The following is a 24,404-nucleotide window of genomic DNA, read 5'->3' on the forward strand; positions in this document are numbered from 1 at the left end:
ACCTTCACTGTGAGTCCCAGGAGGCAGGGGAAGAGCTGTTTCCATGGGGCCACTGCTCTCCAAGCATGGGTATGGGCAGACTGGGATAGGGAATGGGTGGAGCATAGCAAAATACTGGCCAATAGAGTTGAGATAACAGTGAAGGAGAAAATCTGTTACCAAAAAGATTGCTTTTCTTCTGGAAAAGGTAGAAGTAGTTGATCCAGAAAGTGACCTGTGACTCTCAATATAATTTCCTCAGTCTGCTTCTGAATCAGTACAGTGTTGTGCTGTATTTAATGTTGCTGTCCAGCCTGATGATGATGAGAAGACTCTGGTACACTTTCTCAGGAATATTTCTTACTCATAAGAAATCCCACTGAAATAATTGTGGGCAAAGGTTTTGGACAGGTCTGGGCATTCTTCCCAAACTTGACCTTAACCCAACAATTATTGTATTTGACTTTTACTAATTAATTTTAATTTATGAATTTATATATACAATTTTCAGTTGCCTCTGCCATTTTCAGTTCACATTGGAAATGGAAGTAGAGATAGTAATATACCATAAAGATTTTTCTGATATTTCTAGCCTGATTGGAAGAAGTTCCAGGCACCTTATGGAAATATCCATTATCCTAAGATTTCCAGCCCTGTATTTCAGCTTAAAAAGCTTGCATAATTCTAAAAATACAGGTTTTTGGAACATGTATGAACTGAACTGTAGTTTTACACCTTTTGGAGCTGATAGAGAAAATCTTCTGTGTTGCAACTTAAGCAAATTAGTTCTTGTCATACCACCAGCAGACATGGAAAACAATGATCACTTCCTTTATAAAAAATTTTCATATAGTTGCAGATTGTTTTACTTTTCCCCCTCCTTCAGTTTTCTGTTTTTTTATAGGAAAGGAACTTAACTCTTCTTCAGAAATTATGTTTTTTAAAGCTCTTATTATTCTTGTCACTCTCCTTTAGACTGGTAATTTTATTTACATCTTTCTTAGAGCATGGTGCCCAAAACCAGATGCGGTATTCCAGTGGAGGCCTTACCAGTACTAACGGTGGAATAATTACCTCCCATGTCCAACACACATCATCTTCCTGTTTTTGTGTTATTTTTTCTATTTATCATGAATTCTAGGCCTGTTCCAATTGCTTGCAACTTCTCCAAGGTTGGTATCATCCATAGATTTTACAAGTGTGCTCTCTCGTAAGTATTTCTAGACAGCTAGTCAGCTCCCAGTGATGCATTTGCATATCACACGTCTACCTCAGCCAGACTGCTTTGCTCAATGGCAATCCCTTGATAGTGCTCTACCTCTTACCCTATTCTACCCCTACCCTTTGTAACCAATAACACTCTCCTTTGTGACTGGTATAGGAGACTTATTGAGGGGTGGGTTTAATTATGCCTAGGAGGCCTCTTGGGTCTGCGGACTAAGGGAGACTATAATTTTTTGGCCCCCGACTTGGGGAGGGGCCCCAAGTGCTTGTATTGGGTTGAGTACCCATAGGACTGGGCTCCCAAGGGAGGTGGTGCTCTCCCCTACCCTGGGGGTCTTCAAGAGGAGGTTAGATGAGTATCTAGCTGGGGTCTTCTAGACCCAGCACTCTTTCCTGCTTATGCAGGGGGTCGGACCCGATGATCTATTGAGGTCCCTTCCGACCCTAACATCTATGAATCTATTCCATTATTCAAATTGTTAATGAAAATAATGGCAAAAACTGGCAGGAATCTACTTGAAAAATCCACCATTTTGACAACAAAATTTGATATCCTTTTTTTAACATAGTTTTGCAACTAGTTGTGTGCCTACCTCATAGTTATTTCATCTAGACCAGGGATACCAAAGATATGACTTGTAGAGCTGTGTCATCCACCCTGTGGCAACAGTGATAACTGTTGCAGCTTCAGGGCCACAGCTTGTCCCACTGCCAAATGTCAGGCCCTGTGGGAAGTCCCACAGGGCCAGACATTTGGCAGTAGGAGGAGTGGACCCAGAAGCTGCAGAAATGTGTGGTCACCATCAAATCTGCAGCTTGATGGGCAGCCCTGTAAGCCAGATGATAAGGCTCTGCAATCCAGGGCCAGCCTTTGACCAGCGCCATACAACTCATCTAGATGTGGGGCTGAATGAGTCTGACACTCCTGATCTAGACCACATTTTCTAGTTTGCTTTTTGAGAATATAATGTGGGACAGGGTCAAAGACATTCTGAAGTTAAGATATCACATCTGCTATATCACCAGCTACTCTGTCAAAGAAGATAAGATTGGTTAAATTTGACTCATTCTCGATAAATCCGTATTGGCTCTTTCTTGTTACCTTTTTGTCACTTAATAGCTTGGGAGCTTATAAACTGATTGCCTAATTCTTCTATGTCTGATGTTCTTTTGGGTACCAAAGTTAGGTTGACTGGCATGTAATTCCTTGAGTGCTCTGTTTTCCCTTTTTAAAAAGAGAAACTACATTTGCTGTTCTTAGTCCTCTGGGACCTTATAAAAGATAATCAATTGCTTATAGTCTAGTTTGCTTCAGCAAGTTCCATATGTATTCTAGGAATATCCTCAAACTCTGCCAACTTGAATATGTCTTATTTATGTAACTGCTCTTTAACTTGTTCTTTCTCTATTCTAACCTGCTAGCCCTTCCTAAAAAATAGTTGAATTAAGAATCTGGTTACATTTAACTTGTTTTTTGAAGATTGAAGCTAAAAAGGCATGTAATGCTTCAAACTTTTCTGTACCATTTGTTATTTAATCACCTTTCCTGCTAGCAAACTGGTTTAATACATAGTAAATGTGGATCAGTGACACACTATAAAGCTCTCCTACATAAGTGAATCACTCAAATCCAGGTATAGTTACTCCATGGGAAATGAATAATAATTTTACTGTGTGAGAAAGTTAATATACAGAATGTGTTGTCATTTTATTTCCCTAATTTCATCCCAGAGTAATTTGTTCAATGCAAATTCTTTCCACTGCCACCAAGTGACCAGATAGTATAATAGCACCTACAGTGGGCAGCCAGCTTGGGAGAACTGGCTATATATCCCTGCTATTGCACAATCAATTTACTGTGAGATAAATTACACTGTAGTAATTTGTGTTGTGTGTCCAGACCATTACTGTACTTCCTATCTTTCCTCTACATCAAGATAATTTGCTGTTTTGCCTTTTATATAATCTCTTTTTGGAACTGCCAGCTCTCCCAAAACTCTTAAAAGTTTCTTTCCAAGAGACACCATGTATCAATTTTCCTGATTGTGCTGATTTCTGCTTTTACAAGTCCATTGTAATTCTTCTACTTGCTCATTGCTCTTTCTCCTTTCTCTCCTTAGAACATCAATTCTATTGATTCATAATCACTTTCACCCTAATTATTTTCCAGTCAGATACTCAACCTGTTCCTCTTTGTTAGTCAGAATCAGATCAATGGTAGCTACAACCTTTGTAGATTCCTCAACCCTCTGAAAGAACACGTTGTACCCAATATATTCCAAGAACTTGTTGGATGTCCTATGCTACTGCTTTTCTAATAGATATCCAAGTATTTACATTTCACTACTACCAGCTCAAACAAAACAAAAAAGAGGAAAAAGAAGAACCCACCTCATCAATCACCTCCTCCTTCTGGTTATGTGATCTGTAACAGACCCTCTCCATGATTTTTCATCTTTTCTTTTCCTTACTTATCTTTACTTACAGACATTCAGCAAGTCTGCCTCTCAGTTTTTCTTCTTTGACTTTGCAGCAAGTTATGAATTCTGGATATACAAAGCAATATCTCCGCCCTTCATTGCATGTCCTTCCTGAAAAAGCTCTATCCTGCTATACCAGTATTTCAGTCTTGCAACTTAACAAATCTATGTGCAACTAATTATGTCATAGTTTTTGCTATATTCTAAGACTTCTACTTTTTCTTGTGTATTCTCTCTTTGAATTTGTCTACAGATGTCTCAGTGTTTATAGGTTGGCCCATTATTCATCTCTTCATCTCTCCCATGACCCGATTTCAGCCCACTGACTGATACAAAGGGCTGAATGATGCAACGATGAATGGTGTGATTTTTTAAAAAAAATATGTGCAAGTAATTTTGGTTCTTGAAGTCTCACTGAGAGTCAGTAAAACTTAGGCTCCTCAGTTAGTTTTGAAAATGCTATCCCCCATCTAAAGATGACATTACATGACTATTACTACTATCCTCCATAGGATCCATGCCCCATTCAGTGCACAGGATGGAAAGTGCTCAGGGAATAAGACAGATATTCTATATTTGGATCCTCTTCATTCACTGAGTGATCCCTGATCTATTTACCCCACACAAAGAATATAGAATTGGCAATGAATACTGAATTATTTTCTAATAGCATTCTTTCTACAGGATCATTATTGTTATAACAGATGAGCACCTCACAACTTTTAACTTCATTGTAGGTAAGAGAGATTATTATTCCAGTTTTATGGAAAGTGGGGGCAAGTGGGGAGAAACTGAAAGACACTTTCTTAAGGTCAGAGAGTCAGCTTTAGAATTCAGAACCACTAACTCCCAACCACATGTTCATTCTTCCACATGACAATATCCTCATGTTAGAGGTGCTAATCTTCTAGAGTTGCCATTGACTTCAGTGAGGTTTTGAGTCATCAGCATATCCAGCCCCATGACTTTGAAAATGGGAATCCAGAAAATGAGGGAAACACAGTTGAAAAGCAAGGATATAATTAAATTTTCCTTGGTCTTGCTCATCTTACCACAAGGCCATCCCTTCTTTTCCCATAGTCCTCTGTCTTTTCCTTTATATACTGTCCTGCTTCTTAATCAAGGAGGATCAGGATCCTACAAACAGCCTACACAGCCCTGACAGATTCCCTGAGAACCATCCATCCCATCTACCAATGGAAGCAGAAGTCTGATAAGAGTATATTTTTGCTAAATAAAGGGCTGTATCATAATCTATACAAAAACATACAAATTAAGGTCACACAAGCTACAAACAGACACCTCATGTGTGGTAGGTCCTGACTGTCTCAGGGTTTGGCTCAGATCAAAATAGGACTGGTACACCTGTTTACACACACAGCTGTTCCAACCTGCATTGTTTCTCCTGCCTGTAAGTGGTCAGGGAGAGCACAGAGCCTGACAGGCTTGTCCCTAGAGTGAACTGCAGTGAAGCTAAATGAGTCACAACCAACTTACAGAAAATATCCTGGGAAAAAACCACTAGTGCCTTTTAATGGCATATTTCACAGGAACGTGAAGGAGGACAATGAGTGTAAATGGTCCGTAGGGAATGACAGTCTGTAGGAGAGAGTGACTGAGAAAGCTTGGAGGAGGTAGTTTTAGCTCAGTCAGTCTGAAGTCAGGCAGAAGGCAGGATAGATGTGCACCTTATAGACTAACTCATGAGCTTGTCAACCAGGGTTATGTGGTACTTGAGAAGGCCCTAGGGGATACATGCGGGTGGGCAGGGACAGAGTGCCAAGTACTTGCCAACACACACCATCCTGTGGTGCTGTGCAGGTGCCACCTGCCTGGCTGGTAAACTGCTCCATGTCCTGCCACTGGGGGTACACTGATCCAAAAAGGTTGAAATCTCCTGGACTAACTAAATCAAAGATGTATAGCATGAGTTTTTGTGAGCCCAAGCTCTGTACCTCAGAAGCTGATGAAATGAGCTCAGGCTTTTGAAAGCTCAGGCAATACGTATTTTTGAATTAGTTAGTTTATAAAAGGGGTGGCCAATCTGCAGCATGTGTACCATAAACCTGTGTGTGTGGCATGTGGTAGATTTGGTGAGGGGACAGGCAGCACAATGGCAGATAGGGCAGGGGGCAGAAAGCAGAGTGGCAGATCAGGCAGGGGTGAGAGATCAGATTGGCATTCAGGAAGGGTGCACAGCTTAAGATCCTTTTCTGCCAGTTAATTTGTGGCACATCTTCCAAAAAAGGTTGGCCCCTGCTGGTCTATAAGGTGCACATCTACCCTTGCCTTCTGAGGAAGCCTGGACTGACTTTCTTCTAAGGGAGGTATGGGGGCTTCTTCCCTATGCAAAGAGAGACTACTGGAAGAGAATAGTGGGTCTATCCTTGTTTCCCCCAATTGGAAGAGGTGGCTGATTCCAAGGTTCTCAGTAGAGTGTGGGATGCTGTTACTTCTTTGATATTGTGGGCCTAACTACCATATTTTCTTCCATACAACACATCCCCAAATAAAACATCATGTGTATGGAAGGTGGTATATAGAAAAAAAGATTTTTCCAGAGTCATGGCCAACTATGTGACATACAGTAAATCCTTCTGGGAAGTGTCTAGCAAGTGTGGCATCAGGATCCTCCTGGTGTGGCATACTGTCTCCTGTGAGGCCATACTTCTAGGAAGACTTATTCTATATCATACAAGGCTAGGACCCAAATCTTTGCAAGGGCAGTCATGTGGCTATTAGTTCTTTACTGTAAGTAATTCTTTATATGAGATCCTAGAAATAAAATGTTGCTTCCACATCGAAAGCCTCGTCAAGACACTACCAACAGCTCAACTGCTGTTTCAGACACAAGCTATATTACTTGGCCAATAGCTATGACTATGAGAGGGTTAACACAAGAATCTGTCACTTCAGCTTGCTGAACAGATACAAGCAGCCAACATTTTGGCAGCTGCACAGCATACACAGTGTCTCCACAGACTTGCTTCTTTCACAGCGAAAAAGTTAGCTTTCCCTCTTAAAACACATACTCCAATTTAGGGGGAAGGGCAAGATAATTTGCGGGGAAAGGTCCACATTATATGTTAGAAAATATGTCATTTAGAACTTTAATATTTGGTTATTATTCAGCCAAAATATACCCTAGGGACACAAGCAGCATAAGGGAAATGGCAGGATTTTAAAGTAACTAACTCAGCCAAACCCAAAGGGAATTTAATTGGGCAAAGACAAGGCTTTTCTCTGGCCCCAGAGATTTCTCTTTTCTGACTTGACAAGGTCTGCTGCAAGCATTAAAAGTATTAGGGCATCTCAAATGGAAAAAAGTCACAAGAATCTTCTTGTAATGGAAAAATGTTCAGCAGATTCAATGTAGAAAGCACTACTAGCTCCCCTTTTATGTACATGGATTAGATGTCTTCCTAAATGTTAAAACATATATTTCTGCAGTCTTCTATCTCTTTGCTTTTCAATAGGAGTTTTGAAATTACAATATTAAGGTTGAGCATTAGCTTAATTATTGGTCTTTGAATGAAATCTATACATTCAAAAGTACCCTGTTTTTCAAAATTTGTTGAGACAGTCTGGTTTTAAAATGATTAGCTAAATGCCCAGAAAACATCCATTTAAGAATATTAGATCTGAAAGCTAATTATCATTATAATGATTTCTAATTGTATTTAATTGTTATCAGAAAGCTAATTGAAATGTTCTTGATTTTCATTCTGGTTAAACCTGACTGGACAATATTAGTTGTTATAGGGCCAGTGTGTCAATTGGTGTAAATCAGAATAGTTGTTGATTGGAGATTAGGTCATTTACATCTGCTGAAGATCTACTTCTACATGTCATTAAAGGTTAACATAGGGTCTGAATCACTTCATTACACCTATTTTATACCAGCATAACACTATGGAAATTAATTATACATAACTCATGTGACAGAGTATGGAATCAGGTCCATATTTCTTACCATTGATATCGCAAAACAGATGCGTGTCAATTCTGCACCTCTGAGATTATTCACATGTCTATGTCTTACAGGAGTGGGCACTTACTGATAAATTAGTTTATCAGTTTTCAAATTTTGTCATTCCATTTAGACATTAAAAAGAATTGTGCTTTTCACAGACAGTGTGGGAATCAGACTTAATTATTTTAAGAACAGAAATCACTAATTTCAAAAGAGTCAGACCTCAGACCATGAGAATATGTTATTGAGAGCATGAGTGTGTATGCATGTGACAGGAATGTAAGAATAAATGCTGTTAAAAGCATGATGGGATCTGATACATGATCCCAACAATCACGTCTCCTGCTATGTCACACATGCATGCCAGGAGGTGTGACCATGGAATTGGGGATCAGATCTCGATTCCACCCTATTGCCAATCTCATCATCCTGGGCTTCCCCTGCACCAGCAAGTAGTAATCCAGGAGCCTGGCACTCCTGTGGCCCGGACCACCAGTCAGCTGATCAGAATGTCCAACCTTGCGTTTGCATGGGAGTCTTGACAGACTCTATGGTGCTCTGAAGGCTGGGAGTGGCCATGTGTTTAATTTAAGGCACAGTGGGAACCACCACAACATTATTACTCACATTTTGTGTAATAGGTTTGTGGCTTGTTCCCCGTTTTATAACACCGTTACTTGCTTGAAAGTGTGACTATTGAAGACAGGGTGGGCAAAATGGTGGATTTGGCTGGTGGCCAGATTCTATTTCCCAGCAGCCCTTGGCCATGTCCCAGGAGTGGTGGTGTTGTGACGTTGCAGGGCCAGGGTTTCCATGGAGACCGCCCCTGGCAGAGCTGGCAGGGTGGGCAGCAGTGTGGGGGGTTGCTCCAGGGCTGGGACCTTGTGGTGATGACAATGTAGTCTGGAGCCAGGGCAGAGCTGCGATCCTCTGCCCGCACACCGATGTAAGATTGACACTGATTTAACAAAGAATGCGACTAGTTCACACGCCAGCTGTATCTTGTTCCTCGAGCTTTTACTTTTAGATTGGTTGAAAATCTCTCCAACTCAAAATATGAGAGAAAATGCAGCTTTTTACCACATCATTACTATTTTTCAGTGTTCAAACTGTAGACAGTGCAATGAGTTTTAGACTTGAATTTATACAAGTCTTCATAGTTTCATTATCTCTATCAAAAAAATTTCATGCTACATGAAAATGAAGTAACAAAATTCAAAAATCCTTTATCTAAAAAAACATTTAAAATCTGTATTATGTGGTTTTTATCTGGAATCTGTTTTTTCCATTAACTTTTTGATCTGTTTAGAGAAGCTGATTAAATTTAACACGAAGGAAACAGTAAACTTCTTTCCAGTGAGAATGGCTTAACATTGTTTCAAGTAAAATATATGCAAAATATTTGCAGATACTTTATAAAGCATCAAACCCCTAAAGACTAGCTTCACTATAAAATACTCTTGCAATGTTTATTTTTTACCGTACATCAGCTGTAAACTTAGCTACTTTCTGCACTGAGTTTATCTATCTAAAGAATATATGATTACAGTGGCATATGTCAAAGATATGTTACAAATTATGCACATTACACTATACTTTATTAGAGTGATCATGAAGACTATTATCATGGCATGTGGCAATATTTCTTCTAAATCATCCAGTAGAACATATCTCCTTATTAATATATCATTAATGAATTAGTATCATTATAACTTGTTATTAAATTAATGGATTATGTTTTAATATAATGGTATCATTACCTGTACGGATTTATGCTGGTACTGGTATTGAGCAAAGGTATTTTTTGAAGAGGCAATGTCAGCTTTTTCAAATTGTTTCTTCACTCTTGCCAAACCACCAGGTACTGTACAAGCTTCTGATTCTTCTATAGCCTAGCATGATTAATAAAATAAGGGTAGCTGTTTATCTTATACAGTAAGGCAAGACAATCATATAAAATATTCTTTCATTAGATGAGAGCAGTTATTTAAAATTTGCTACTTTTAAATGGAAATCCTGGACAGTATAGTTACTTATGTAGCCACCTACAATTGGTATATTCAGTGTAGATGATTACAGGGGTTTAGGTTGTAGCCGTGTTGGTCTAAGGATATAGGCAGACAAGGTTCCTTGGGTGAATTTGATATCTTTTATTAGACCAATCATTGTAGATGATTACACCTTCAATTGCTATATTCTTTCCTATATCATTGTATATTATATTTTATATATAACCAGTCAAAGCAAAGCTTGAAATACTTTTTTTGCATCTCTGTGAGTGCATCTGCATGTGTGCCTTACTGCAGATTAGCTCCACAGTACAGCATCACTGTCTACACATGTGCCAATATTAGGGCACAGTAAATTAATTAACTGCTGTAAGATAGGTCTGTCGGAGACAGTTCTATTTTATTATGGTGGAGTCATTTACTGCTCAGAAATGCATGTGTGGACAGTGACCAGGACTACAGCAGTTTGAGCTGGGTTGGTACAGCCTCAGACTGGCAGCAGGCTCGGGGAGGGGGGGCCAGCCACATGGCTCTGCAGTTTTGGTACTCTTGTTCCCCAGCCAGCCCCTCCACTGCCTGATGCTGTCACCTGGAGCCCAGGGTTGACTCCTGGAGCCTGTTGCCAGCTCAGGGCTGCTCTAGACCAGCTCAGACTGCTGCATCCCGGGTGCACGTGGAAACACTGTGCCTAGGGCAGCCAACACTGGCACAACCTGTGCCAGAGTTTATCACGTCGTCTTAATGACATGTGTAGATGGACCCAGTCTGATAAATTTTGTTGAGATATCTCAGTATTGTTAGAATTTCTTCAATTCCATTAACTGCTCTATACCTCTAGCCAGCAGGCAGCCCCTGCACTGAAGCACCCTTGTGCCCCAGCCAGTCGGGGCAGCATCTACTTATCTATCTATTTTACTCTGCAGCAGAATAGCAGTGCTGTAGCAAGGAAGTTTGGCACCTGGGCAAAGCCTGCAGCAGCAGCCTGCCCTCACCCCATGCACAGATCTGGGGGAGACATGCCCCTCTATGCTTGCCCAAGAGTGCATGCAGTGGCAGAAGCTACCCTTCCCCCGTCCGGCTCTGTTCCACATCCCACCCCAGTCGGGCAGTGCCTGTTGGTGCCCCTTTGCTTTGGTGCCCAGGGCGGTCACCTCACTCACCCCCCACCACTTGCTACAGCACTGCAGAATAGTACTTGGATTTATAAGTACTATCTTGCTGCAGAGTAAATTAGTTGCAACAACAATCAACATATAGATAAAAACAAATTAAGACACAGCACTTTAAACCTAGGACACCTGGACCTCTAGTTATGGCTGAAGAATGTGTATCACAGCTTTCTCAGGAAGGGTTTTGAAAGTGGCAGTAGGCTGTCTTCACACTGCTCTGGCTCATGATCTTCTGGTTATCAGTCCAGGCAATGCTCCAACTAGTAGCTGGACATCACCATTCTCAGGGCCAGCTGAGAGATGGGAGTATGGCAATCTTTCTGTATCTTTGCTCATTTTGTGCTTCAGGTGCCAGCCTGTGATTGAGACCTGGATTTGATCTCTTGCTCAGCCAATGATTTCTTCTCTAGTTGGGGCAAATAATTCAGGGATGGTTTACACCAGGGGTGGCCAACCTGCAGTACTCATGTCACAAGTGGTATGGGAAGTATCTGTGTGTGGCACATAACAGATCAGGGAGTGGATAGACAGCACAATGGCAGATCGGGAAGGAAGCAGAAAGCAAAGCAGCAGATCAGGCAGGAGAAGGGGATCAGTGTGGCACTTGGGGAGGATGAGTGGCTAAAGGAAGAGGTTATTTTTTTTACCATGTTATAACTGGTTTAGTAAACCCTGGGTTTACCTTGTCCAGGTTAATTGTATAAAAACAGGATAAATGAATTAAAGATTGTGAACTGCTCAGACATCATGGTAATAGAGGAGGCATAAAAGGGATAAAGGGATGCAAAATGACCTCAGTGTACCTCAGGATCTTAGCATCTTCTCAGCACTTTGCTTTCATTTTTATATTATCATATTCATGCTTAATTTTGTACTTTTGTTGTTGTCATTGCTTGCACACAATGCAAGACATTTCTAATCACATCTTTCATTCAATTTTAAATAAACATTGTATATCTTATCATGATTATTGCTTTAATAATAAAGCTGTTATCTATATAGATACACTCTATTGCTCCTACTGATAGAATATTATCAGTTTTTATGAAAATCATGCATGAGTTTATCTTAATTCTATAACAAAAAGAACACAAAACAAGTAGGAGACAGTTTCTCAGATTAATATATAAGCTAATGTTGTATTCAAAGAACTTGTTGCTTGAAAAGCAGTAAATACTGCGTTTTTGTGCTCATGAGTAATTTGGCATTTGTTTGTTCAATTTACCAATTCTTACTGCAACGAAGTAGGCTTTGTTTGCTATATGTCGATCCAAAATATTTTTCTCTAAAATATCCAGAAAATAATAGCTATGTATCACTTTCTTTAACTGACTCCTGTATACTGAATTTTGTACAAGTTCCCCCTTCAAAGCTAGACTCAGAACTACTGTAGCAACTTCAGTATAATAGTTACACCTATTTCTGCTGCGTTTTTGTTTTGGGAACTCTGAAAGTAAGTTTATTCTTTCAAAGTTTGCAAGTTTTGGAGATAACTGTTTTACACTGTCTCTAGATTTGAGTGTTGTGATATCACAGCCCAGCAGACTAGAGGACAAACAACCTAGCTATGAGTATGACTAGATTAGAGTTTGTGGCACCCCTGCAATATGACTTGACTTCCACTTTACTCCAATTAACAAACACTATTTTCAGTGCTAACCTGACACACCATAAACAGTTGTTATAGGTTTCTATGAGCTTAGAATAAACCACCAGCATATGTGTCACATTCGTTTTTTTAATTTTGTCATACTTTTGGGGCCCTTTTGGTTTGGCAATAAGACCTCTCTAAGCTTCTCAGTTAGCCAGAGGGAGACAGGAAAAGTATAAGTAGCTTGTCCTTTTCATGTGTTTTTGGTAGGAAGGAATAATTTAGGAAAATTTGAAAAAACCCTGCGCTGACTGTTAACTTATTCCTTAGCATTTTAAGGATCAAGCAAATAGATACAAACATTTAGAATGTGAAGCTAATGTGTTACAGGTCATATCCAGTAACTAGTATTTTCATCATCTGCCCATGTCCTACTGCAGGGTTTCTGAGGTAATAACAAAAGCGAACAAACCACTGAACCATACTTCATGTGCTTGCACCAACCCCACAATCCCATTGTCTACCATTTCTTTTTATGCTATTCTTTATTTTACTATATATACAACTCATGTGCATGCACTTGTTTTCCTGTTCCCCAGTTCTGGACTCACTATCCATTCCTTTTCATGTGTTACACTCAGCAGAGAATCCTGGACCATATTGTGGAGTACTTTATTGAGTTAAAAAAAAGAAACATGTAACTCTTTTTTTGTTAACGTTAAATTCCTTCAATTCCTTTTTAAATGGATTGTCCTTCCCTCCATATGGATGAAATGCTCCTGCTGGTGTCAAAAGCAGAAACACACTGGAATCAGTAAGAAACTACTGTGGCAGGTCATTGTTGGTGCCTGCCACTTTAAGGACTGAACCAGCAGGCGCTTCATTGTGGTGGCCATTTTAGATCTCTGGCTGCCTATATAAACAGAACAGCTCACTGCTGGCAGGCCAGGCAGTAGCATTGCCTGGCTGCAAAGCTGAATGCAACACCCTGGAGGTAAGGGCAGGAGCTGTAAGGGATGGTTTGGAGGTTCCTGGTCCTGGGCATGACCTAAAACTGCACCCTGCTGGGAGTGGGTGGCCTGGTGGGGCTCCCAGTGGTGTGGGAGCCTCCAGGAAATACCAGGCCAGTTACCACCTGAAAGGCGGGTCAGGACACCTTAATAACCCCAGCTCCCACAACCAGGTGGGCTACCCCATAGTAGGGCGAAGAAGGCAGACCTAGGTTAGAGTGTGGGCTATAGACTCAGAAGCCTGACTTAGGATACCGTCAACTGGTCAATGCTGGGGCCAGGACCAGAATGGGCAAAAGGGCCAGGGGCTTCCATGAGGGACACCCAGAGCTGAGTGCCTGGGGTTTCTGACTGGCCTTGGAGGTGAGGCCAGGGCCTGCGTGGCCAAAGGTCCTTGGGGGGTCATGCCCAAGAAAGGGAAGAGTTCAGGGAGCTAGGATGAGGGTGGAGTAGGCCACCTGATTGGAGGGATCCAGTTAGGATCCAGATTGGAGGATTCTGGAGCCCAATGTGGGGCTGGTGATGCTATATCAGCTGTGGATGCCATGTGCGAGGCTTGGGCTGCAGTGTAGGGGAGGAACGGAGCTCCAGATAGTGCCCCCTGGCATCAGGGCAAGAAATGAGCAGCCTCCCACCTAATTACTATCATAATTATATATCATCAAGGCGTGGCAGGAAAGAAGGTGGGTGGTCCAGAAACAGGTGAGTGGGCCATTGGTAGACTAGTCCCGAGGAAGCCCCCGTTACACTACATACATTTGGGGACCCTTATACTTGCCTCCCGTAACTGTTCATTTTTAAAAATCACTCTACCTCCTTGAAGCTGCTAGAATACACAGACGCACACACTCCATTATCCCTAAGTCAAGGGTGCTGCTGAAATTATTTGCAATGTTCAAGCCTGTCATTGCACTGCCCAATTCACAAGATCCTACCAAAATTATTGTGTTTTGCAAAATGTTTTGTAAAAATTGCTGATCAGGTACAAAATTTTGATATACTGTACCAGCAGCTAATTTCTCTTTTAGTAACAGATGTTAGTGATATTTAAAATTTGCTGTTATATTTTCAAATAGGCATGAATTTCTGTTGGGCAAATACTATATGTATAATTCCTGGTAACAATATTAAATATTTTTACAAGTATGTTGGTAGCAAGAGGTGGATCAGGGAAAGTATAGGTCCCTTACTGAATGGAGGGGAAACCTTGTGACAGAGGATGCAGGAAAGGATGAAGTGCTTTGCCTCAGTCTTCACAGGCAAGGTCAGCTCCCAGACTATGGCAATGGGCAGCACAGTTTGAAAAGGAGGTGAGCAGCCCTCAGTGGTGAAAGAACAGGTTAGAGACTAGAAAAGTTGGATGTGTAGAAGTCCACGGGGCTCAATGGGATGCACCTGAGGGTTCTGAGGGAATTGGCTGATGTGATTGCAAAGCCGTTGGCCGTCATCTTTGAAAACTCATGGAGATCAGGAGAGGTTCCAGATGTTTGGAAAAGGGCAAACATAGTGCCCATATTTAAGAAAGGGAAGAAGGAGGATCCAGGGAACTACAGACCAGTCAGCCTTGCCTCACGGAGCAGAAAAATCATTGAGCAAATCCTCAAGGAATCCATTTCTAAGCACTTGGAGGAGAAGAAAGGTATTAGGAACAGTCAGCATAGGTTCACCAGGGGCAAGTCATGCCTGACCAACCTGGTTGCCTTCTATGATGAGGTGACTGGCTCTGTGGATGTAGGGAGACTGGTGGATGTGGTGTTCCTTGATTTTTAGCAAGGCTTTTGATAGTCTCCCACAACATTCTTGTAGGCAAGCTAAGGAAATATGGGCTGAATGAATAGTCTGTAAGGTGGATAGAAAACTGGCTGAAGCATCGGGCTCAGAGAGTAGTAATCAATGGCTTGATGTCTAATTGACGGCTAGTATCAACTGGAGTGCTCTAGGGGTTGGTCCTGGGGCCGGTCTTATTCAATATCTTCATCAACCACCTGGAAGATGGCATAGAGTGCACCCTCAGCAAGTTTGCAGATGACACTAAGCTGGGGGGAGTAGTAGATATGCTGGAGGGTAGGGCTAGGATTCAGAGTGACGTAGACCAGTGGTTCTCAACCTCTTATGGACCAGGACCTATCTGTAAACATTAATGACCAGTCCCAACTCAGTGTCCCTCACCCCTGACCTGCTGCCCCCTGCCCCTAGACCCCCAGTGTGTAGGGCTGGGAGTGGGCATTTGGGGTCAGGAGGGTGTGTGTGTGTAGGGCATCAGGGGTCCTAAGCAGACCCCTGCAACTGGAACTCTGCCAGCCTGCAAGGGAAAAGCTGTGGCTTCCCAAATTTTTCTCCTTTAAAGGAGAATCAAATTTAAAGTTCTGTTGATCCATTTTTTAAGTTTGTTCATAACCCTTTCATATATTCTTGTGACCTGCTTTTGGGTTGCGACCCACAGGTTGAGAAAAGCAGACCCAGACAAATTGGAGGACTGGGCCAAAAGGAATCTCATGGGGTTCAGTAAGGAGAAGTGCAAAGTCCTGGACTTAGGACAGAACAATCCCCTGCACCAGTACAGGCTGGGGGCTGACTGGTTGGGCAGCAGCTCTGCAGAAAAGGACTTGGGGGTTACAGTGGACAATACACTGAATATGACCCAACAGTGTGCCCTTGTTGCCAAGGGTAATGGCATACTGGGCTGCATTGGTAGGTGTGTTCCCAGTAGGTCAAGGGAAGTGATTATTCCCTGCTATTTAGCACTGGTGAGGACACATCTGGAGTACTGTGTTCAGTTTTGGCCCCTGCACTACAGAAGAGATGTGGAAAAATTGGAGAGTCTAGCAGAGGGCAACGAAAATGATGAGGGGGCTGGGGGACATGACTTCTGAGGAAAGACTGAAGGAATTGGGCTCATTTAGTCTAGAAAAGAAGAGACTGAGAGGAGACTTAATAGCAGCCTTCAGCTACCTGATGTAGGGTTCGAAAGGGGATGGAGCTGGACTGTTCTCAGTGGTGACAGATGACAGAACAAGGAGCAATGGCTTCAAGTTGCAGCAAGGGAAGCTTCAGTTAGATCAGGGGCAGGCAATTATTTTGGGTGGAGGGCCACTTACTGAATTTTGACAAGCGATTGAGGGCTGCATGATAGGCAGCCAGGGGAAGATAGATATTAATTCTAATTTTTTTAGGGGCCCTGTGGGCTGGATAGAATGTCCTGGGAGGCTGCATCTGGCCCATGGGCCACATTTTGCCCACACTTGAGTTAGATATTAGGAAAAATGTTCTCACTAGGAGGGTAGTAAAACACTGGAACAGGCTACCCAGAGAGGCAGTGGAAGGTCCATCCTTGGGGGTTTTCGAAACCTGGCTAGACAAAGCTTTGGCGGAGATGATCAAGTTGGGGATGGTCCTGCTTTGAGCCAGGGGTTGGACTAGATGACTTTGTGAGGTCCCTTCCACCCCTAACTTTCTATGATTCTATAATTTCTGTGAAGTAATAAAGCTATTGATTAGATATGCACACATAATAAAACAGAATTAAAATTGTCAGGATGCTTTTATTTCTGTATAATACCGGACTGCTTGTGCTGATAAACTGACTATAAAACCATATAATTTATTTTTCCAGCATATGAGAGTGCTCATGTTGTTTATATCACAGTAATTCCAAATTCCTTAGCTTGAGGATCTAGCAAGGACTGAAATAAAGACAATATTCTTCTCAATACAATTTTATTATTTGCTGGCTATAAAAATTGGTAAAGAAACCTGTACTTTTAAAATAATAATTGGTTTATCAGAATGGCTATATTGCCAATTTCTCTCTTTTCTATGTTGAGTAAGCTACTTCTAATAGATTTAGTGAACACAAGAGTAGAAAGAAATAAACATTTGCTGACAATTAATTAAAATGAGCCTTCCAAAGACCAGTAACATGGTATGGAAACTCTCATCAGTAGGAGCCTGAACAAAATTGGAAAATTGGCTATGTAGGCATTGGTAATTCAAGTTTTTAGTTCTATTCTACATCACAAAAGCATGGACAAGTCAGTGGGGTCTGTATGAGTAAGTGAGCAAAATAAGACACCATGGGATGAGAAATGGCAAACTATGAAGATAACTATGATGCTAAATAAAAGGTAGTCTCTTACATTAATAGCAGAGCTGCTGGTCTCTACCTTGGACACAGCTGCTTGATACAAAGCCATTCTTTCCTTCAGTGGGAGAGCGTCCTGGAAATCCAATGGTTCAGTACCGCTCTGGTTACTATCTTCTTCTGGAAATCCACTTACAGGCTTGCGGTAACCAATGATAGCTAAAATCAAACATAATGTTTTATGAATTAAGGATTATTTCTTAAAATGAAATAGATGCATTTTTGAAACATGGATGGAAAGACACATTAAATGACTAGACAGAGTGCAGGAGTTAACAGTTACCCAGTTTTTATAGGGAAATAATAAAGTTAAACTTTATATCATGCCCGAAGTGCCTAGCCTTTTTCACAATTAAGTTAATAGGAGTCTCAATGAAAACAGGATCTGATCCAAAGAAACATTAATAATTACTGAAACGAGCATCTTTAATTTTTTTTTTAAACAAATAGTTTTCAGGAAGAAGCACTGTACATTTGCCTTGCAATTAAAGAAAATAAATATAGCCATCAGGCAGCTTGCATATATATACTATGAGCAAGGTTGCTTTAAATTCTCTATACAACAAATTATACAGGGCACATTTTATGTAATCAATGGAATACAAGGGAAAGACAAAATTTAAAAGCAGAATTGGCTCTCTCCATTTTATTCATTTATTATAATTATTTTGCTTGTGCTACAATGCTAAAACCTTATTGATAATTCATTCTTTTGACCTCACTCATAATAAATGGAAAGCCAAGCTAGTATGCAGAAGTTAAGCACCCCAGAGGCTTTGTTTAAATTCTGTTCCTGCAAAGCTTATTATAAAATGCAATGTATATATTCCCGTTCTTTCCATTTTTACCCTGCAAGCTAAGTCAACAGAAGGAGGGAAAGTTGCATCTCAAAGAGCCACAGTTACTGTAGGAAAAATTCACACAGTGGTTCTCAACTCTTTAAATTCAAGATACCCCTTGATAGACTCAAGGTACCCCTCAGAAAATGCTAGCTCTTAGTTTTCACTCATTTTTGAGTGCAGAACAATAATAGAGCAATTCTTCTGTTGCATGAAACTTAGACCATAACTGGTCAGAATGGTATTGACACTATGGATTCCTATTTGAAATCTCTGGATTTATCTTGTGAATTGTGTTTGCACACCTAACAGTGCTAACACTGTGTTGTATCCCACATAACCCTTGGGAGGATCTCAAGGCACCCTAGGGCCTTGAATTAAGAGTTGTTTCTCCTTCAAGTATGTCAGTGTGGATTTTACTAGGGCTGACAGGCAAGCAGTATCCTCTTGGATGATGGGAGTAAGGAGTTTCAGCTTTGTTACAATCAAATGCTGATTCATGCACTACTGTCCTGAATTTCCCATACAACTTGGCTGGCAAGTTTTAGAGATTCTGCTGGTTACCTATGGACCAGGAAGATATTTATCTTGACACTGACATAAGCGGAGTTGTTCAAAGAGATTGCCATAGGAGAGAGACTGAAGATGACTAGTAGAATTCAATCCAGACAGGCTGCATAAGTTCACAGTGGTCAAGTATGTAGTAAACCAAAGGTAGTCTTGAGGACTTCAGAAAATTTGAAGAAGTTTAACCTGAGCTACGACTGGCAGATCTGAAACTTGCCATGTTCTAACTGACTGCCACATGTAGTAAAAAGGAACTGATGAAGTAAGTCAGCCCTTGCTTTTGCCCTTCTATCAAAGCACAAACCATATCATATGATCTTGGCAGAACCTGCAAGAGTTCTGTTACAGCTCAAAGAATTGTAATTTGGATGTATGTTGCAAGTACATTGGATGTAGAACTCTGAAAACAATATGGGGTTTGTCTCACTTTATCCTTTACATATGGAATGAAGTATTTTGCAGTTGGTGAAAGGTATGATGACATGCTAGAAATATAGTACTGATCTTTTTCTCTCTTAGGTTTGTTCAGAGTGAAATACCTCCCTTTTTCTGTAGTCATCTAAGTTCCTCTGAGGATGGTAGAATCCTCAGGGCAGTCCTACTGCCCTCAAATTATGGCTGATACAGCTATGTAGTAGGAGTTCAATGCACACTGTGTGTTAATAGGGTATTTATTCCATGCTGGGCACATCTACACAAGATGCTTACTACACAGTAGCCTAAAAACACTGTGCAGTAGCATGCCAGTAAAAAACTGTGCCAATAAGCTACTGCGTGTTACTAGGCTACTGTACAGTAACTGTCATAAAAACTGTGCCCATGCTACTGCACAGTAAATGTAGTTACTGCACATTCAGCTAGTACTTCATTAAGGAAGTACTAAACTAAATACACACTAACTACAGCACATTAATGAACGTGTAGATGTGCCCACTGTGTCTGAAAAGGGCAGGAGGAAGTCTCGAGAGGCAACTAGACGAAAATCTCATTGAGACTTTCTTGATCACAGAGAAGTTATATTAGGCTCTTATGTTCAGCCACCAGCTATATCATATTTCCCCAGAACAAAGGCAGTACATCTGTATTTAACATTTTTTTAATTTGGATTTTTCGTTGGACTCACTGGGCCCTGCAGACTAGATCTAGACAACAGGGCTTTCCAAGGGCTGGATGACCTGTGAGCAGTGGCAGCATTAATTCCCACAGCTGCTGGAGCTGCAGTTTCAGGATGGTGCCAGAATCTAGGGAATTAATGTCATTGTCCCTGCCTACCCCCCACTTTTCCCTTGCCATCAATTTTAGTTGCCTGGGGTGACTAAAAACCTCAATTTTGGCAGCAGGTAAGGGACGGGAGAGATAAGCAGTGTTAGCTCCCTGAGTGGTGGAGCAGCACCAAAATGGCAAGGTTTAATGCCACCCTCACAAGGACCCTGGCAGTTGACAAGATATGTGAGCTGAAGCACCACAAGTTGGATGACTAACTTTTGTGTGCCAGCTCCAGCCCATAGGCTATATGTTTGCCACTGCCAATTTAAAGAATTTCTTTGTTAATGCGTCTTACTTGTGGGATATTGACTTGTATCTGATGTGGTGGCAGTTGCTACCTTTTTGTATATTCAATATATTAGTAATTTAACTGGTTGACATATGGAGACAAATGTTTTGCAGTTTCTCTTCAACTTTATTAGGTACATACCATGGCTTTAGTATCTGACAGATTCCCACTGCCAACTAATGCATATTGCCTAGGAAGATTCAATGTTAACACCTACATTCCAGGATGTTGATTAAACTGCTTGAGATCACATAGTGCTTTGTTGCCATTTGCGGCTGTGACCCTAGTATAACCTAATATATATGAAATAATAGGAATGCTTATTTCATTTCCCTGGCACTTTTAAAGAAATATTATACTTCTCACTGCAAAATAATTGCATTCTTAATCTGGAGATTGTCCAGTCACACTGGAAAATGAAATGTAGAGAACAACCATATTACATTCAGGAGCAAGATCTAGTGCATCTATCTTTTTATTAGGTCTAATTCCACATTTTCCATTATAAATAAAACTGCTTTGTGAGAGTCTCTACAAATTAACAATGAGTCATTTTATTACTAAATTATCTTGTTAACATGCAAGGGGAAAATGGACTTTATGCTAACCAGCAAAATAAAATCTAGATATTTTAATTAGTTTGAAAATTATAGTTTAAAAAACTTTACATTAACCTCTGGAAATTTCTTGATTGTGTTTTTGGGATCTCCAAATCCCATCAGGCTGGATAGGTCAATTTTTATCATTAGTTACATCAGTGGGACTGTATGTGTGACTATTAGGAGACATTATGCCCTTGCAAGTTTAAGATAATGTTTAAACCAAAATACTTAAAACTAAATAGTCTCTAAGCTTGTGAAAGTTTCCAGACTAAATGTAAGTGAAATTGATGGTTAAATGAACTTAATGAATCAAATCACTTAAAAAAAGTTTGTAATTTTTATTTGTTAAAAAAGAAGAAATGTTTGAAACCCAGATTCAGTATCTTGATCTCATTTTGACATAGTGCAACTGTAATATAATAACAGTTCTTTAGCTAGAACATAAAATGTAAATAGGCTGTGCAAAAAAAAAAGTTTCGTTTTTGCTATGCAGCTCAGGTGCTGTATGTCAGGTAGAGACAGATAATATGATTAATAGAAGTGAGATTTGCATTCACAATTAATTTTGAAAATGTAGCAAAAACAGTAGCATGGAAACTGCAGAAAGGAGGCTACATTAAACATCAAGATACAGTGTATACACAGAGGACAGGGGACTAGTATGAAACATCTCTGTGCCTTTTAGTATTCTTAGATCCTTCCCTGCCCATATTTCCATTTTATGACATAATCTGATGTGCTGTTCATTTATGGGATTTATTTCTGTGTGAATGTGATAACAGTTTTGCCCTTTTCTAAGTATAACCCATGGAATAGTAAAATCAATATGCCAGTTACTCAGATAATTCAGAGGTTAGAACTACGTAGTTGTTATCTTTGCCCCTTTTTCATCTCGCTTATTTCCTGTTAATAGGCACAATCCTAAATTGTGGCAATGGAAAACCTACTGTAAAGGAAAATATGTACTTGTTTTTCTACTCTTCAGAAAGATACAATACTGTTGGGGCAATAGCTGTTGAATCTAAAGAAAGAACCTAGCCCTACAAATGTAATCCATCAGTAATTTAGAGAGTGGCAGAAAGTCCCCGTTGTGACAAACAGTTCTGCTGTAGCTTTTTAGTATGTGCAAGAATGCTGTATATTCCCTTACCTGTTGAAAGAGGAGAGATTGTATATTGAAAAAATGTGCATATATGAATATTATATTGTGTGTGGTACACAATTCAAAACATGTCTACTTCTGAGTGAACTCCTTCCCCCCAAAAAAATTCTCCAGCAGAGGGAGTCTTTCCTATAATTATCAGAGCATTACCTTGTTTTTAATGGCCCATAAGGTCATTTTGCATTCTGTTGCATTTTTAAGGAGTCCTTTAACTTAATAAGAGTGATCTGCATTAAGGAGAGAGAGGTACTTCCAAGATATTCTTCTGAGTATTATTTAATATTGGCAGTGGAACATGGTGAAAAAATATCCCTGAGGTACACAGTTACACAAAAAGCCCACAGAAGGCAGTGCACCACCTGGAGAATGTTATTTATTTAATTTCTTTATTCCTGCATGCTTATTCAAGCCCTATTGTATTTCTCTGCCAGTGTTGTAAGAATTTTGTATGTTAGAATGTGTGAGAGGAAGGCAGGGGTAATGCACACAAATATAGAATTGATACACAATACAAAACAAAGATAGCATGCTCGAAGATAGCAGAGGAGCGGCTGTAGTACACGAGAAGAAATGCATCTATAACTGGAATGTCTGAACATTCAGCACAGTAAAAATTTCTAAAAATTAAACAACAAGTATTAACCAGAAACATTATTTGGTTCAGTGTTATGCTCTGAAGAGCTTAAAAGTCAGGGTCTGGTGGCTGGCCCACTATAGGGATGGAACGTGGAACAGGCAGGTCCTTCACTTGAACATTTCTGTTAGTTTTCCTCCAACATTCAGCACTGAGGACTCACAGCAAGGCTCTAGATAAGTGATACTCAACTTTTTGGATCCCTGGCCTTGAGGCACCCCTCCATAAATTTTGTGAATTGAGCAGCATCCAATTTTATAACATAATATATATTAAAGTGCTTATTTCCTTGCAGATAGGCCAGGCAATGAGGGTTTGGGATCAGCCAGGCAGGGACAAGCCTGAGCTTGTGCTTATCTGCTTATCCCCTCATACTGTGCTTAGCTCCTCACTTTCCTAGGCAGTAGACACCATTCAAAGGATCTCACCGCACCTCAGAGTGCCCTGACACTCTGTTTGAGAATCACTGCTCTAGATAGTGTTAAAGGCCAAAGGCTAAATCCTGAAGACTTCACTTGGTATGAATTTAAGCAAAACCTGTGCTGAAGTCAGTGGCAGTTTTGCTGTTATAAGGACTTCAGAATTGGGGCTAATGTTCTTAAGCAGGGCTAATTATTTTTATATATATAGTCTGCCTAAAAAAAAAGCAGATAGGCAATGACTTTGCATCTACTCTTAGTATCAGATTAAATAAACAAGAGGCACAAAATAAAATATTAATACCCAAGTAGCATTTTACAATGTCAATGTCCTGTACAAACAGTAATCTAGCTAATAATATCTAGCTCTAAAATACCATGTTGTGTTAGCTAAAACAACAAAGATATTGCTTTCACAATGCAAAACATTTCAGTAGCTGCATAGACTATCACAATCAGTTAACACATCTGTCTTTAGGGGTGTGCTTGGTAGCCATATTGGTCTGAGACAGGAAGACATACAAAAAAGCTAGAACTCCTGGTTCCAAAATGATACCTTTTACTAGACCAAATTTCCCAGTTGGTCTAATAAAAGGTATCATTTTGGAACCAAGAGTTCTAGTTTTTTGTATCACATCTGTCTTTCAAATTCAGACACTAATAACTGTGTTCATTAATTCTACTGCTTCATCTTTTATCTCATCTTCATATTTTGCATTTCAGCTTTACTGGCTGATTTACATTATGAGCAATTTTATGAAAAGAAATGTAGCCTTGTAAAACATCTGAGTATCTTTTCCAGAATTTGGCTTTGCACTGACTTTCGTTATTCACAGGGACAACTCTGTAAAATCACTACTCATGTTTGCTAGGTCTTGCCTACTTTTCAAGGAATGATAGGCTCTCATTGTTCTTGGCTGCTACACAAATAGATGTGCTGTGAGAGGTGTCACTTCAGTCTTCCACGCACATGTGCAATATGAAGTAGAATTTTGTTCAAAATGTATTTTGAGTTGACATGTGACGTTAATACAGTTTCCTTTCTCTATT

The 24,404-nt window shown here is 40.3% G+C and overlaps 1 protein-coding gene across 1 annotated transcript in view; it reads right to left on the bottom strand.

Moving 5' to 3' along the window:
* XIRP2 (xin actin binding repeat containing 2) overlaps positions 1–24,404 on the bottom strand; it is a 229,078-nt gene that overhangs the window by 33,277 nt on the left and 171,397 nt on the right. Inside the window, exons 3-4 of the mRNA XM_059727316.1 lie at positions 17,572–17,735; positions 9,417–9,548 (exon numbers count right to left, since the gene is read on the bottom strand). Coding sequence (XP_059583299.1) covers positions 9,417–9,548; positions 17,572–17,735 — 296 coding nt within the window. The remainder of the gene's footprint in view (positions 1–9,416; positions 9,549–17,571; positions 17,736–24,404) is intronic.

This window comes from Alligator mississippiensis, chromosome 4 (assembly GCF_030867095.1).
Source record: "Alligator mississippiensis isolate rAllMis1 chromosome 4, rAllMis1, whole genome shotgun sequence".
Taxonomy (NCBI): domain Eukaryota; kingdom Metazoa; phylum Chordata; order Crocodylia; family Alligatoridae; genus Alligator; species Alligator mississippiensis.